Here is a 17,783-nt window from a genome sequence, read left to right as displayed (position 1 = left end):
GAGGTATTCAATTTCTATCAGTCAGTATTGTATTCGATTCTCTCTGTGTTATGTCAGAATAATTCGCCATTGCATTACATGTCTCTAACAAGTTCCGTTATGAGCTTTACCAAGGTATATATGTTCTTCGGTTAGTCGTAAAAAATTTGGTTTACATATAGGAATACCGGCAATTAGTTTATTGCCGTTAAAATTAGCCGCTAAAAGTAAATATTGTAGTAGCGTTATTACCGTGTTGTAATTTGATTTAAAGTATAGCTCTACAATATTGGCTTCTAAGCCAAAGGTCGGTCCCTACTTATATACTTGAATTTGGCATATCACTGATTCATATGGATTCTTCAACACAGTTTTTTTTTTACTAACGATTTCTCATCATTTTTTTAGGATAAACTATCACTTTGCTCCTTAAAAAGTATAATCTACCATCATTGAGGTAATTTAAGTTCCTAAAAGTGAAATTTGTATTTCATTTCGTTAAAGTTAATGTTTGTGTCTCCTTGACACATTATTTACCTATGTGATAATTAACGGTGCACATAAATGCGGACTATAACTTATAATACAATGCATACGCAACACTTGGCGATGTACACAACAGTCCTCTTAGGAAGTGAAATGATAATGATTGGACCATCGCCTATCATCCATGTATACATAAATTGTTAATTGTCCCGTATGCACTAGATCGTGTTGCGTCATTCACGTGTGCATTATCAATTGCCATGTAATAATTTTTTTTAGAAACTTCTTCAGTAATTACTAATTATTATTTACATTGGTAGTAGTTTCATATGTAATCGAAAAAGTTAGGTTAAATTAAAATTGACATGTGTTTTAGTTCATATGTATGATTAATTTTAGTCTTAATCTTTTATTTTTTTTCATAAATTTAGCACATTTATTCAAATTAAACTAATGCAAACAACATAATTTGCATAACTTTTATCACATACAAACAAAGATGATGTTTACATAACAAACTTGATAATATTTGATAAAAATTACAGTGAGAAAAGAGACTCTTAAATTCAAAAATAAATTATGTAATTGTTATCCGTGAGAAAGTTAATCCAAGTTAGCACACATTGCGAATAATTATTATTTTGGAAAAAATATATTAAAGAACCACAATACACAAGCTAATCATTGGATTTGAGAAAGGAGTGTAAGCATCCTTCTTTTGCAAACAAATAAACTGTTTTTAAAAATTGACCTTGTGACCTTCAAATCGTAAAGCAACAACTTCATCGTTACATGACATCAAAGAAAATCCCATTTTGAAAAATAATTATTTTTCATAAACTATTCTATAAAATTAAAAACGACAACTATTTAATTAAAATAAACCAAATCAATCAAAAAGTTAATGCATGTTTCAATTAGCTCATTAGTTTATGTTTAAAAAAATATTGTAACAAGTACCAGGTCAAACTTAGTTTTAATTTTTTAAATAAGTCAGACCTTGTTTAAGTAAAGTCTTGTCTTATTTGCATTCCTAATTAGACCCCTCCTTTTTATTTTAAAATATAAAATTTATCTTTTAAAAATAATCTGTATTATCTTTGAGTTTATTTTAATGTAAATGAACTTTATAGAGGTTTTTTTTCCCTCATGGGTGATTCTTATCGTGATTAACAATTAGTTTTGAACCTTATTATCAATTTTGTGATTTAGAAGATGAAATAAAGATTTTAGACACAATTTCACAATATGGTACTAAAATATTTGAAAGTTAATTCATTATTTCTTTAAAAATACTTTTGAATGATAGAATGTTAAAAATTAGTTATTAGTGATATTAAAAATATATAAAATAAGACAATATATATTAGGAAACATGTTTATAATCGTTCATCATTATTAGGAAGCTTATTTAAATTCAAAGGATTTTTTATAGATCACGTGTATTTTCAAGAATTCTTTTTTGATCAAGTTAAATATCACTATTATAAATGATAAAAAAAATCTTTTTAACTGTAACTCGTATTTAAAAGACCTTTTATGTATCTCATATTCATCTTTTAGGAAGAGTGAATATATACTTTTAAAGTATTTCAATATCTCACAAAAGAGAAAGAATAATTTACTCTGTAATCTATTTACTTAATTTTCTCCTTAATTTTTTTTATCGCCGTCACATTAGTATAAAATATTTATTATTTATGTTGATGATTAATCTCCTTAATTCTAAAAATATTATATTTTCAATTTAATCATATCTAATAAAATAGAATATAATTTATGAATTCCTTTTTTAAAATATGTAATTGAAATTTTAACTTCTTATATATTACTAGTATTTATTTTAATAAAAAATACCATTGCAATTAAAATAAAAAATTATTAATTACATTAAATGGTTTTTGAGTTTTTTTACAGAACTACTTGATTATTTTGGAGAAAAAAATTACATTTCCCTTCAAAATAATTAATTTAAATATGTGTTAAAAGGTTCAATAGTTTTCTAAATTAAAGTTATTTCAAAAATGTATAAATAAAATTGCCTCCATCTTTTTGCCTTGAAATTATACACATACAATTTCAAGAATGAAAAAATAAAAAAAAAACTAATCAATTTTTCATACTCTAATAATTTTATTTATTTTATACTTTTTTATCTTTAAATTTTTATATCATTAACTTTTATAGTATTTATGATGTTTTTTTTTTCACCTTTTATATTTTTTTCCGGTCAAAAGTATACACCTAGGCCCTAACCCATGCATGAAGTTGAGAAAAAAAAATCATTTTTCTAAAAAGAAAATGAAACAACTTAGAAGATTTCCTTTGAAACGGTGAAGCCGTGAGGCAGGGGTGAGATGCTAAAGTACAACGTGGCAATATATTATTGGGTACTGTCACGTGGCGCATAAAATCATTGGTTGAAACAGCACGAAGGGCAAGAGTGAGGAAGATCTATAAGTACCCTCGTCTTCGAACACCACTGAGATTTAAATTAACAGTAGAGATTGCAAAATTATCTTCCGTTTCAGGATTAGGGTTTCACCGTTACAGTGAAACATGGGAGAACCAAAACGAATCTATCTGCGTATCTTTGCGCTGCTCCTCTTCATTTCCGCCTCTTCGTTTCAGCTTCTCCGCGCTTTCGATGACGCGGTAATTCATCTTCTCCTTTTCGTTCGGTTCAATTTTTTTGTTCCGTGTGCATTGTATGCTTGGATCTCCGTTTTGGTGTTATCGTAATTGACGAATTGTTGTGTGTGGATTTGGTTTAGATCTTTTACGAGTCGTTCGACGAGGATTTCGAAGACCGTTGGATTGTGTCTCAGAAAGATGAGTACAATGGTAATTAATACAAACCTGGGTTCTTTCTGTGTGATTGCGAATTGTTTCTCTTGTGATGATTCTACTTTTTTTTAACGTTGTTTTTACGTTATTTGTTTGACATTGTTGGTTTCAAGAGAATTTCTTACGCACTTCTAGTCAGTTTTTAATCACACTACTCACATGTCACGAATAACTCCGAAATCCAAATCTATTTACATAATTGGATGAAATTGAATGATAATCTTTCTAGATCTAATGATTCTAGTCGTGCAAAACGAATCCATTAAAGGTGGTCTTGGTAGTTGAAGCAATAATCATAAGGGTCTGATAATGAGTGCCTAGCAGCAATAATAGGAGTTAAATTCTTTCAATTACTTAAGAAAATGTTTTGATGTCACGATTTTTTAATTTTTTTTACCAATAATTACTTTTTACTACTATTGATATTGATTTCTTAACAAGTGCCTTTAGAGTGTTGGTTAGCTTTTATCCTAATGTAATGACTAATGAGGGCACTAGTTGAAAACAAAAATTGAACGCTAATTAAAAGAACGTTTATTGTATTGAAAACAGAAAATTTATCCAATGTCTGTTTCTTCTGGTAATTAAAGGCATGTAATAAGGAAATCACTCGTTAGCTTGATAATAATAGTATTGTGTAATTTAACTCCCATTGTATTAATGCTCATGACACCTTGTTGTCGGATGGGATGTATCTAGTGAGAGGGATATTTATTTGTGTGAGTGAGAGGAACATATATCGATCATACAACCATAATGGTTAATAATTAAAAGCTACTTAAGAGTCACATGGACACCATTTAAAGGGTGACAACGGACATGATTTTTGTGTTCTAACTCATATCATCCGTGATAAGATTTGATGATCAATATTTGTCCCTTTTACTCTACTTTGTATGTACATTTGCAAGTGCAAGTGTGCGCTCAAGAGTATCACACTTGTTAAGTCTCTGCATATAATAATCCAATCTTTTACATCATCTAGATATATATTTTAGTTTTTAATTTTTTGCTATTGCAGTGATGATGATAGCCTGTTGCAGAATCTGATATAACATTTGATATGTCGTTTTGATTCTAGGTGTCTGGAAACATGCCAAGAGTGAGGGACATGATGATTATGGGCTTCTTGTCAGTGAGAAAGTAAGGAAATATGCTATAGTAAAAGAACTTGATGAGGCCGTGGGTCTCAAGGATGAAACAGTTGTTCTTCAGTTTGAAACTCGGCTTCAGAATGGCCTTGAGTGTGGTGGTGCATATCTAAAATATCTCCGACCACAGGAGGCTGGATGGAAATCCAAGGAATTTGATAATGAATCTCCATATTCTATCATGTTTGGTCCTGACAAGTGTGGTGCCACAAACAAAGTACACTTCATTTTCAAGCATAAAAATCCCAAGAGTGGGGAGTATGTTGAACACCATCTTAAGAATCCCCCTTCTGTCCCGTCTGACAAATTATCTCATGTGTACACGGCCATTTTGAAGTCTGACAATGAGTTGCAAATATTGATTGATGGGGAACAGAAGAAGAAGGTAAATTTCTTATCTGCTGATGATTTTGAACCCCCTCTTATCCCTCCCAAGACAATCCCAGATTCTGATGATAAGAAACCTGAGGACTGGGATGAGAGAGAGAAAATTCCAGACCCTAGTGCAGTAAAGCCAGATGACTGGGATGAGGATGCACCCTTGGAAATTGTTGATGAAGAAGCAGAGAAACCTGAAGGATGGTTAGACAATGAACCCGAGGAGATTGATGATCCAGAGGCAACAAAACCAGAAGATTGGGATGATGAGGAGGATGGTGAATGGGAAGCCCCAAAGATTGAGAACCCAAAATGTGAAGCAGCCCCCGGTTGTGGTGAGTGGAAGAGGCCAATGAAGAGGAATCCAGCTTATAAAGGAAAATGGCATGCCCCACTTATTGAAAATCCTGCTTATAAGGGTATTTGGAAGCCTCGGGATATTCCAAACCCTGATTACTTTGAACTTAAGAAACCTGATTTTGAGCCTATCGCTGCTATCGGTATTGAGATTTGGACGATGCAAGATGGCATATTGTTTGACAACATCTTGATATCTAAAGATGATAAAATTGCCGAGTCTTATCGGGAGACTAGATGGAAGCCCAAGTTTACCGTTGAGAAAGAAAAACAGAAGGAAGAAGATTCAGAAGCTGGATCAAGTGGCCTTGCTGGCTTCCAGGTAATGTCATTTTGCATTTTTACTCCACCCCCTACTTTTAACTCTCCCACTTTCAATTCTCAATAATTTTTATTCCTTATCCTTGCAGAAGAAGGTATTTGACCTGTTATACAAGATCGCAGATATTCCCTTCCTGAGTGCCTACAAGCTTAAAATATACGTAAGTAACAAAACCAAATGTCTGTTCTTTCGGAATATTATCTTTGTTGGAATATAACTTGAATTCTATCCATCACCTATTCAGGATGTCATTGAGAAGGGTCAAGAGCAACCAAATCTCACCGTTGGAATTGTTGTCGCCGTTGTGGTTGTCATCTTGTCAATTTTCTTGAGGCTCATATTTGGAGGGAAGAAGAAGCCAGTAAGTAGTGAAACAATTTAATATTCCTCTGAACTTTAAGCTTGACTCTTATTATGTTAATCTCTGAAACCCCATGTGTGTGTCTTGTTGTGCAGACAAGGGTGGAGAAGACAAACCCAGAACCCGCAGAAACTGCGAGTAGCCAAGGCAGTGGTGAGAATGAAGAAAACAAAGAGAAGGAGGAATCATCTGCCCCTGCACGTCGGAAGCCAACAAGGAGAGACAATTGAAATGATTGAAACTTGACACAGACAGGGGCGGCCATTAAAGAACACTACCGCACATAAATTTTGAGCTTAGTTTGGGCATTAGGCCAAATACCGTAGTAGGTAGCACGTTCTTGTCATTTGTCTCCTGCACCTTTCGAAAGATGATATTGCATAAGGGAGTGTAGATCAGATATTTTGTGTCGTGCTGATGATCACTTTGGAGACTTGAGCATTTTAAGCTAATTGAGGCTGTACAATCACAATTATTTTTCTAGTAATGTAGCACAGAAATCAACTCACTGTGTTACATTTCCATCTTTAAACTAGAACCCTGGTTTGAGTGCACGTGTGACGTGATCCACCATAAAGAATACGTGGGAAACATTTCCGCTGTGTGAATCTTGACTGCAATCAGGCAGAATCCTTACTTCTCTAATAATTTTTCGGAAATGTTATTAACGAATTTACTTTATAAACTTAATTGCATATCATCCTTTCAAGTGCATTTAATTTTGGGAAAGGAACATTTTACCTGTTTACTTGTAAATTAATTCATCATGACAAATTCCAATTTAGGCCACACCAATATTACCCAACTGCAGGCTTAGCCATTATATTGCGACATCCTCTACAGGCTCAAGATACAAGCTCTCTTAAACCAATACCAGCCCACTAGCTAGCTAGATTGGGAGAGAAAAAACACAAAAAAAAAAAAACAATTAGTGCATCATTGATAGCAAAAAAGCTTCACAACTGTATCAGATTGGGAAGAGAAAAAAAAAAACATTAGTGCATTATTGATAGAAGAAAACTTCACAGTTGTATTAGACTAGATCATTTCGAAATTGAAAAAGACATGCTTCAATAGCTAGCTTGGTAGAGAATGTCTTTAAATGTGTCAACATTTGAAACTTAAGGATCAAGAAATTAGTTTGGTAGAAAGATCACTTGGCATTCCCTCCATCATTTTTTGCTACTTCTCTCAACACCTCCACCAAAATACCTTATGCCATGTCTTATCATATCTAGGTGGTGTTTTAGCTCAAAATCAAAATGCATATCTAGTCAGTCTGATACAATTGTGAAGATTTTTTCTATCAATAATGCACTATTCATTTAAAAGCTTTTGAAGATATTATTGATCAACCTTTTAATGTCAATCCATGAGTGTGCTAAGGCTTGAACTTCAAGAAAACTTGATGTATAAGATGTTTAGAAAATCAAGTGTTAACTTTCTGATTGTAGACAGGTAGCCTTTTGATCAATGTTTAGCATTCTTCTAAGTAGAGTCACACAACTTTATGGTACTGTCTCAAGCAATCTTCTGAGTCCAGTTGTTAAATTACATATCATGTTTCTTGTGAAGGATATTTTCCTTTAATCGTTCCTTCTTGATAAAACAAAATTATGATGTGACAAATATCATGATGTAATATCGGTTTGTTTTTTGCGCTTCAAATTGAACTTTTCCGAGACAGTAGTAGTGAAGGATTTTGATCATTGTCTTGTTGAGTGCAGTAGTGCAGTTCTTGATTACGCGTGCTTCACTAGAAATTAGTTTCTTGATCATTACTCAAATCCAATTTCTTTGGATTGGCTTCTATTTTTAAGAAACTACCCATTCGTCAATCATTTCAGCACCTGCTAAGCTTATAATTACATCCAATTAAGCTTTTGAGCAGTAAACATAATTAATGTGCTCGTTCCTTATCATCTTTTTGAAATCTTGTTCTTATAATCATACTACTCCGAAAGAATCATATAGTTGCATTCATTCAGAACACTTAAAAATAGGTTTAATATCATAGGATTTTGTTGAGTGTTTTGTTGAGGCCAACGAGGACACAGACATTACTACAGTTGATATTGATTTGTTTGCATGATCCACATCTTTTCTTGGGATTGTGACGTTACTCCAGTTAATATTGATTTGTTGGGGGAATAATCTTGGAACTTTTCCTCACACTTAGAACGTATCTATAAAAAGGTATCTTAGGCCTTTCCTTGGGCCTTCTAACAGAAAAGAAGTTAATATTCTACATATTCATTGATTCATTGAGTGACACACAACAGTTATATAAATTGATGTTATCATAAATTATAAAGATTCAATGGTGTAAATAAGGTTGCAACAATTATTTTTTTTTTAAATTCACATACCCAAATTATACCTAGACCAATAGTCATTCAACTTTTCAAATTACATTTTTAGTGGTATATTATAAACATTTTAATGGTGAAGTTAAATAATGATATTAACTTGTAATTTATTATAAAATTTTAATTTAAAAAATACCAATTTAATGATCCCCTATTTTTAATATTTTATCATTTATTACTTTCTTATTAAAATTGCAGTTAATCGTTTTTAATGAAAGAAAAAAATTAACGATTATTTTTTTTCTATATATAAATTATAAAAAATTATCAAATTGTTGTAATAGAAAAACATGTAACTCTCTTTGTTTCTATCCAAAATCTTAAAGTTTAAGTTTATAAGACTTATTTTTACTTATGTGATGTTTAACATTTACATTCTTATTTGATATGAAACTTGACATCATACTTGTACCTCAACAAACTTCTCTAACATTCATAAGTTTTATTTCTAATTTTTTTAGATTCTATTAGATGCAAAGATTTTCATTAGTAAAAATCTAAAGAACTTGGTTTATCTTTCAAAATTCTCGGTCTCATTTTATTACGTAGATATTATTTTCAAAATGGTTATTATCTTCATATTGTTAGGCGTGTTACATCCTCATTAGCAGTTGGCCACCAGTTTACAGAGTAAGCATTGATATTGTAAAGAATACACAGGGCTTAACAGATTGCCAAAAATCAATGTTAAAAACAACATATATGGAAATAACGTGTGATATGATTGGAATAATGGTTTAACAATATCATTGTCCATTTATGACCTCCATTTTGTGTGACCAGGACACTAGGTTAAATACATCTTCCACCTCAAACCTTGTTTCTTAAATGTCACATTGATTTCTTGTAATGGCCTACGTTAACTTACTAATACTATTACGCTCAGTCGTGGCGTGTTCACTTTTTAAGACAGTATTCCACCAATCAACTATAAGTATATTTTACCAATGCAGTTGGTGGTAAAAATTTTGCTCCTTTTAATATTTTGTTAACTGCCTCTAAAACTTGTGGCAATATGCCTATATTTAATAATAAGGGTGTAAAAAAAAAAAATCAGTTTGGATTAAATCGAATTGTAATCAAATCTAAATCAAATTGATTTTTTCTCAAACTAGTTTAAGGAGAAAGGAATGCACTGTTTCCGGAACAAATTCGATTAATCAAACTGGTTTTTACTTGAATTTTTATTTTTTTGAAAAAAAAATAATTCAAAAATCGATTCAAAACTAGTCCAACTCTTAAAATTGATTAAAAACTAGTTCGGTTTAAAATTAATTTTTTAAAACTAATTCGATTTTGAATCGATTTTCAAACCAATTTAATTATTTGAATGTAAAATTAAATTGATTAAAACAGTTTGAAATCGATTGTGAACTAATTTTTACATACCCCTAATTAATACCTTCATCGTCTTAAGCGATAGTCCATTGATTCTTTGATATGCCATCAATCCACCTTTGTATAGTAGGAGAGGAGAGATAACTTTTCAAGATTATCCTTAAAAGATATGTTGGCAACGTGTATAACTTGCATTCTCAAAAAAAAAAAAAGGTATATAACTTGCATTTTGTTTATTTTTCATGGAAAATCATGAGTTGAAAAAAGTTAGAAACATTTCGTTAATAAAACAAGTAAATACATAAAGCCGCGCAAAATGTTTTCTTTAACAAGTTTTGCACAAAGCAAACGTTAAACATGAAGCATTAGAGCACTTTTTGGCTCATGAAATAGATGCTAGTGTGAAATAATCATTAAAAGTAAAATATTTATCAATATTTTAAGAAATCCATGAATCTTTTGTAACATTTGATCAATAATTAATAATCTTATTAAAAGTTACAATATATTTAAAAAACCAGTTATAAATTTTGGAAATTAAAATTGAGGGGGAGAGAATGTTTCAAAAATTATCTAATTCATCCATTGGCTTAATCCACGACATTTTATAATTTTTTTATTAAATGTAAAAACTAAAAAAAATGTTTTATAAAAATTAAACAAAAATCGTAGTATTGTTAAAAACCAAAAAACATTTACCCCTAGACACTATCATGCAATCAACATTTCTACATCAATGAAGAGTTTTACTATACAAACTCTTCATGGCGTAGCAAGACATTAAAATGTTTATGTAAAAACAATTATCCGGACATTGAACTTGAGCTCTTCTAAAAAGATCCCACAAAAACCTCAACTGCGACAAATTATTACTTCTATAAAACAATACCTCTGCTGTCCCGAGATATGAAACACCTGCCACATGCACCTTTTATTATAACATCTGTTCAAAAAATTGTCTCAGCCTACCAACAAAATTTAAAACAAAACAAAACTTACTAAGGATTACATATGGCATTTTTTTCCACTACCTTGAAGTAAAATGTTCATGCCTATAACTTGTTCATTTTCTTAGAAAATGTCTATTTTATAACTTATCGCCCCTCTTAAAATACACTCACTTTCTACCACCAGCCTTTCTAGCAGGAGGAGCAGTGTCCTCATCATCAGACTGGATATCTCCATACTGCCACATCCCGCACCTATTGGTCCGAGCTTCGCCCTGGAACGGATCCAAGTTATCAAGGGCCTGTTGTCTTTCTTTTCTGTCCCACCTATTCCTTTTTTCTAGCCTAGCAAGTCCTTCCTGGAAATTTTCACAAAGGAAACAAAATCAGAGAAGTTTGTTTCTTAGGTATCATAGAGTGTACATATCGAAGTATATGCCTTTGAAAGCAATTCAAGCAAAGGGGTGAGTAGCAATTAAAACCTGTAGCATGGCAGCATTAACACTGATATCAGAATCTACAGCAACAAGCGTTACCGCAAGCACTGGCCCAGTACCCTGCCCTTTTGCTTTCCCTCCTGACGTATCTCTCTCCTCGACCTTGGCCCTAAACTCTTTGCCACTGTTTAAAGTGAGTTCGCTCAAATATTCAGCTGCTTCTTCACCAAAATCCTCTTCCAAGTTTGGGACCTTCACATAAGCAAGGCTGCACAATTGTGCAATACCAGGAGCAGCAGATACAGATGGATCAATAGGCCGTAGCTGAGAGTAAGGTACTACTTCTTGATTTCCATAATCAATGTAGAATACTTCAAACATGTCATTTGAAGATTCAACAGGTCCTCGAGGTCCATTGACTACCTACAACATCCCATACCATTTCATAAAGAAGTTTGACTGAACAGACTAGGTGGTACAAAGTACAAGTGCAAAATGTGTTGACAAATAGCATGTGCACAAAGTGCTGAACATATAAGGAAATATCTGACTAAATAAAGTCTCATCTCAGATCCTGGCAGTAAAAGAATTGTTTAAAGGATTGTGTTCAAGATGAAATATTGCTTAATGAGATGAAACCACGTAACAGTAATACTATGGGTTTAAAATTCTACTAGCTGGCTTTAATTATGCAATTAAAAGTATCAACAGGTTTATTAATGGAAGAAAAGACGTTTCCATGACTTATAAAATGAGATATTTCTCATCAATTTTTTCATCTATAGGATGGCAATGTCTTATCAATAGTATGGTACAAAACTAAAAGTAAGAACTTACCATTGCCCGATACCAAGATTTATCAGCACCAAAAAGACAAAGGACCATGTCACCCTTCTTAGGATTGAAAGCTCCAAGCAGAGGAGCTTCTTGAAGGTTCAAAAAAGAAAGCTGTTGCTGAACGGATGCTATCCTTTGATCCCCAACAGGCTGGACATAGAATTTACCTCCACCCAATACTTCTGTTACTGACACCTAAGAACATATAACAATGGGGCAAATCATTCAGCATTTTTCGATACAAAAAGAAAGGCCATTTATAATACAACAGTATACTAAGAACCTTGAGCACTTCTTGCTGTTTGTTCTCAACAGGTGCACCATTAGATACTTCCTCCCCTTCAACATAATTCTCCCAAATCTACAATATAGATCACTTTAGAACAGTTAAAAGTAAAATAACAGTGGCAATGTCAGCATGATTTGGGACCTCCTCCTTACTTTCAGCTTTTGCTTCTTGGCAGATTGTTCGGCTTGCTCCAGAAGATGAAAATCAGGAATTCTGTCACTGCCAAAGGAGGTTTGCAGCTTTGCAAGACCAGCTTCGAGCAGTGTAATTGCCATATTGGTCCTTGACTCCCATAAGGAACCCAAGAAAGTTCCAGTTCGGTCAACAGTCTCTACCTCAATCTGAAAATTAAAAAATATATTTTATTAAGAAAAAAATTGACAACATGGAGGAATTTTAAGTTTACAGATGAAACCTAATTACCTCAACATCTCTCTGCATTATTTTCCGCCTCATGAGTGCGATGGCTTCGTCAGAATATGGCTCATCGCGACCAGGACATCTGACACCAGAAAATGAAAAGGCAATACTGCAAGTTTCTTTTGGAATTAACAATTTAAAGCGATGGCCACCAAGGACATATTCCACAACAGCAGGGATTTTTCTACTTCGGTGAAGGAAAGGCAAGAAATCTTTGGCTTTCTTTGCTGATGCCTAAAATGAATCAAAAGTGGGGAAAAGATTTAAGAATGTTTCAGAGTAAAAGTTAAATAGTACAATTAACATTTTTCTCACTGTGGTCAAGTCAGTTATATGCATGGCTGGAGAATCCTTGGCAGAATGGATCCCTTTTTTTCCAGAAATAGCACGTGATTCAGCAGTAAGAAGAGCATCATAGTAGTTTGATCTCTCTTCAAAGTCGCGGTGTCTAATGACAGTTCCAAAGCCACGGCTAACTATCAACTCCCCAACATTCACCCCATTTTGCTGACTTCCAGCTGGTGGAACAGATGAAGGGGCATCAACACCATCAGCCTTAACAGTGCTGGGTAGGAATACTGATCCAAAATCCATTGCTCTAGCTTCAGGAGCTCCTGATGGAACAGCAGATCCATCTGCTGGACCAACCTTTCTAGAATACTCCATTTGAACGTTTACCTGAAAACAGGTGTAATCGATTAATTATAACAGTATTCACCAATGATAGCAATATAAGCCATTACATATTTATATTATATTTTCATACTTGACGACCAATGAGGCGTGTTCTCAAGAACTCCTTTGCTTCGCGAGCATATGGAGCTGGTTTTTCATCTCTACGAGGATTGCCCACTTTTGGACACCTAATACTTGAAAGGTTGACTCGCCGCTCTGCTAGTGGACTGCCATATGGAATCGAATCATCAGCAACAATGATGCAATCTCCACTAACAACCTCAACCACCTGGAAAAAGATAAGTCCAAAAAATAGACTTAAATGAATGAAGATTGAATATTTGGGATAAACTAATACAACAACTACAATATATGTGGATCACACAACGTCATTGGCTTTGGTCAAAAACCAAATCCTCAGGGATATTATTCACCATGAGATCCTTTTTAATTTGGGATAAACCAATGGTTAGAGAAAATTTTACCTTTCCTGTAAAATTCTGGTCATGTATTGCCTTTGAATTTGTTGCTGGTGGTACATAGTTTGTCCAAATCTTTAACCTGTTTTTCTTTGCCTGAAGCTCTGAAGTCTTCAGCTTCCGCTTTGCCTCTTCTTCCATCATATTTGCACTCCATTCAACATATTTGGCAAAGCCCTGATTGATTGAAGAAATTAAAATGATAGAGATTCTCAGGCTACTTTAAGTGATATCTCATCAGATGAAGAGACAAGGAAAAACATTCAAATCTCCCTCCAGAAAACTAATACATATCACTTTAGCACAATTACAAAAGCTATTGGCTAAGAAACCAGAGACTCCAACTAAAATGTCAGAAGTATATTGGCTTATTGCATTAAAACTAAAATAAACAAGAACAAAATAGCTAAAATTGACAATTAAGAAGCACATATACTAAAGCTTAGTTTATTATACAAAGAACAAATTGGCCAAGCTTTGGAGACAATGTTCTACCCATACAATCTTTGGAGAAAATATCCTACCCATACAAACAGTATTGATGCTTTCTTTTGAAGGGCAACTCGTTCCTATGAACACATAAGTCTGCGCGAATGGTAAGCACAATTTTTCCATGTCAAATCCATAGTTGGTATATAGTTAATAAAATACTTTTTTGAAGCTTCAATACATTCTGTACCATGTTCATCAAATATATGTCAATCACAGATAGATCCTAATAATGGACACCCCCTCAAATTAAGTTTCAAGTGGCTAAAAGTTTGTTGCTGCTCACATAAGCCAATGTGGTCATGCAAAAGTGGAAAACTATTGCAGGAAATATTAGAAGTCCAACATGAAAATTGTTAAAACAAACTAAACCACAGTAATATCACTGCACAAGTGAAGCACTTACATTTTCCATAAGCTCCAATGCCAGGTCTTTTGCTGAGTCACCATCAGGATAATACACTGACCCAATCAAATTGTTGTACTTATCAACACCTTCCAGGACAATCCGAACCTACATGCCCACTTGGTGTTTACAATACCCGCAGAAAGGAAACATGCAAAATAAGTTACAGAAGCAGATTACCCACATCTCGGTTCAATACTCTAATCTCAGTGAAAAATTTAGCTTCATGTGCAAAAGGATCAGCAGTAGTTTCAGCAGATGCAGATGCCAATGCAGATGTGGAGGCTGCAAGTCTTTGGGCAGATGTTAGTGGGGCTCGAGGTTCCCCAGGTACATCTCCATTAGTCGCATCAGCTGTAACCTCTGATTCAGTAGCACTTTCAGGTACAGCTCTCCTTCCCATTTGTGGGGCCTAATTTAAAGGAAAACAATTATTTGCATGCTTAGGAAAGGGTAGAAATAGGAACAGCATTTATGATATATACCTGAATTCCAGCAACAAAAACTTGGACAAACTGAAATTCTGGGAGCAAATAGACGCGTAGGGTACTGCCATCGCGAGCCTGCTCAACAATTCCTTCCATGGGACTGCCCTTGTTAGCATCTAATAAAGCCCTAGCATTAAAGTTGCTAGAGTCACCAATGGCCGATGGAGGTAGATTTCTGATGGATGCCTCAGCAGCACCAGGAATCTGCAATCAGCAACAAAATCATATATGGTTTACTCGTGACAGATTATATAATATGTTAACTATGTTAGGAAGGGATGGGAATTATGCTTTTTCTATTTTCTGTCACACTACAGCATCAACCTGTTTGGTCAGTTTGAATGGAAGAATATAGCAGTAGGTCAAAATTCTACCATATAAACACGCCATTGTTTATGGCGCTGCCATAGCAGGCCTCCCTTCAAAGATTGCCTATGGCAGAGGGGTCAAAAAACGCCACTTTATAGTGTTTTGGCAGAGCTATTAGGGTTATTTAACAACATCGAAACTAACATGTAAGGCGACAAAAAATTACTCATTTCCATAATACACAGCAAACATGCAATTAAGTCAACATTTAAATAACATACGTAGATAAGGAAACACTTTACATCAGCAAAGATGCCAAACAGAATCCGCACTGGTTTAAAGTTCGCAAAGATGCCAAAAAAGCTAGGGGTTTGCATGTAATTTTTAAAGTTGCGAGTAACGCACACCCTATTCGTTACAATTAACGCACGCCTTGTTCGTTAATGACAGTAACCAAGGGATTTGCATGTAATTTTTAAAATTGCAACTAACAGACACCTTGTTCGTTGCAACTAACAGACACCTTGTTCGCTACTGTCTAACGGTCCAACACTAAAAACTCATATACGAACCTTGCTCCAACGACCAAGGCCTTCTTGTTTAGCTTGTTCTTCCAACCGTAACAATTCTGCTAGGTAAGGACTTGCCTCGCCCTTCTGTTGCCCTTGCTCTCTTATCTGCACCAACAAAACCACAATATAACAATTCACCAATGCAGAAATAATTCAAACACCACACATCCACACAGAAACACACGGCAATCAACCTTGGCCCATCCTGCAGAAACAACCAGCATTGCAACATTCTTATCCCCAATAAAAACTGTGCCAAAGTCACGATTTATCGATGGCACAGTGTAGTCAACTCTGAAGGCCACCTCCTGTTCCAATCATATACCAGGTCAGAGGCTTTGAAAAAAATGAAAAAAAAAATACTGATAAATATTTTACTTTTAATGATTACTTCACACGAGTAAGCGCAACTAAAGTGACCAAAAAAAAAATACAGTTTGCCTACCTTCCCAATGCAAAGCTTCCGTAGAAACTCTCTACTTTCCCACGCAAACGGCTCATCTACACCACCTCTACGCGCCTATCAAAATTTTTAAACAAAGAACTTTAATGTAAACACCTCAGCAGTAGCACAGAAAGCATTTTCAATTTTGAAATTAGAATACGGAAAACATCATAAACCACAAAATCGGTACAACAGAATTTCAAAAGAATTTCAATTCACAGTCACAGCAATTTCAATTCCATGAACCAAGTAAAATTACCAGTCTAGGAGCCATTAGAGATGATAACGTGATGGACTTTTCAGGCAAAGGACCAGGTTTGCCGGTAGGCATGGCCATGATGACCACGCAATCCCCCGAAGGAACAGCTTTCACCTTTCCTCTGTACCATCCCGTCGCTCCACTCGCTGATGACGCCATTTACAATCTACGATATCCACACACACAGATTCAAATTCAAATTCAAAACAACAAAACTTTTTCTATTTATCCACGATACATTCACAGATCCACAGCGTGCATGCATTAACAGAACCACCGAAAATCAAAACAACAGAACATATGCACGATGGAGAATTGAAGTTGAGATCCGAATACAGAACAAAACATGTAATCTGAGTGCATGCAGAATAGAAGAAACAAAAATAAAGAGCAAAATAAATTGGGAAGATCTAAGAAGATTGAGGATTGACAGAGAAGTGAGAGCCTCTCAGAGAAACAAACCAGGATTCAGCGGCGGCGGATCACAATGCAGGGAGGCTAGAAAGAGAGATAGTTCTGTTGTGTGTTTATATTAATGGCAATGTTAACGACGAGAGTTCAATTCTACAAACTCAGTGAGTGTGTAACCCTCTTTTTCCAACAAAATTACGGAAATGCCACTTTGAAATTCAAACTTACCAAACCAAATGTCTGCACCCTCTCTCCCTCGTCATAATTCATAAATGACGTTTTTTTTAGTGTATTTTGTATTTTTTTTTCTTTTTTTTAATCGAAAAGAAAATAAAATACTCATTCTTTTGTTAATTGAAAAACTCTTTTAACTAATTCATATATGTTAAGAAAAATAATTGTTGTATTAAATTTATCAATTATTTGTATTATAATTCTAAAATTTCTATTTTTTTCTTTATTTTCTTACTTGTTTCTGAATAATGTTTGAGAAAATAATAATTAAGTAAGAATATGTAAAAAAAAAATTATTAATACATCTAGAAATTATAAAAGGGTTTTATAAAAATGGACAAGCAAATTAAAAAAAAAACTTATATTTAAGAATGGATGGAACGATGTAAAATTCCAATACATTCACGTGTGAAAATAATATATAATATATTTAGTAAAAAAATTTGTATTTAATTATTATTGTGTAATATTTCTTTTGATCAACAATAATTACATCCC

General features: G+C 33.8%; 2 protein-coding genes across 2 annotated transcripts; one reads left to right on the top strand and one right to left on the bottom strand.

The window, feature by feature from the left end:
* The first annotated feature begins 2,879 nt into the window (after positions 1 to 2,879).
* LOC100785901 (calnexin homolog) lies at positions 2,880 to 6,279 on the top strand. The gene is made up of 6 exons (XM_003532246.5): positions 2,880 to 3,120; positions 3,240 to 3,309; positions 4,394 to 5,520; positions 5,609 to 5,680; positions 5,765 to 5,881; positions 5,977 to 6,279. Exons 1-6 carry the CDS (start codon positions 3,025 to 3,027, stop codon positions 6,109 to 6,111), a joined length of 1,617 nt encoding a protein of 538 aa, XP_003532294.1. The 5' UTR covers positions 2,880 to 3,024; the 3' UTR covers positions 6,112 to 6,279.
* A 4,214-nt stretch (positions 6,280 to 10,493) lies between these two features.
* Positions 10,494 to 17,255, bottom strand: LOC100782692 (ribonuclease TUDOR 1). The gene is made up of 17 exons (XM_003532240.4): positions 17,103 to 17,255; positions 16,641 to 16,806; positions 16,382 to 16,456; positions 16,131 to 16,244; positions 15,937 to 16,041; positions 15,053 to 15,259; positions 14,752 to 14,979; positions 14,568 to 14,675; positions 13,679 to 13,849; positions 13,285 to 13,482; positions 12,834 to 13,196; positions 12,522 to 12,752; positions 12,251 to 12,439; positions 12,093 to 12,170; positions 11,810 to 12,004; positions 11,018 to 11,395; positions 10,494 to 10,894 (listed from the first exon to the last, which is right to left on the bottom strand). Exons 2-17 carry the CDS (start codon positions 16,797 to 16,799, stop codon positions 10,706 to 10,708), a joined length of 2,988 nt encoding a protein of 995 aa, XP_003532288.1. The 5' UTR covers positions 16,800 to 16,806; positions 17,103 to 17,255; the 3' UTR covers positions 10,494 to 10,705.
* Between the last annotated feature and the right edge of the window lie 528 nt (positions 17,256 to 17,783).

This window comes from Glycine max, chromosome 8 (genome assembly GCF_000004515.6).
Source record: "Glycine max cultivar Williams 82 chromosome 8, Glycine_max_v4.0, whole genome shotgun sequence".
Classification (NCBI taxonomy): domain Eukaryota; kingdom Viridiplantae; phylum Streptophyta; class Magnoliopsida; order Fabales; family Fabaceae; genus Glycine; species Glycine max.
This window is presented reverse-complemented; position numbering and strand designations above follow the sequence as displayed.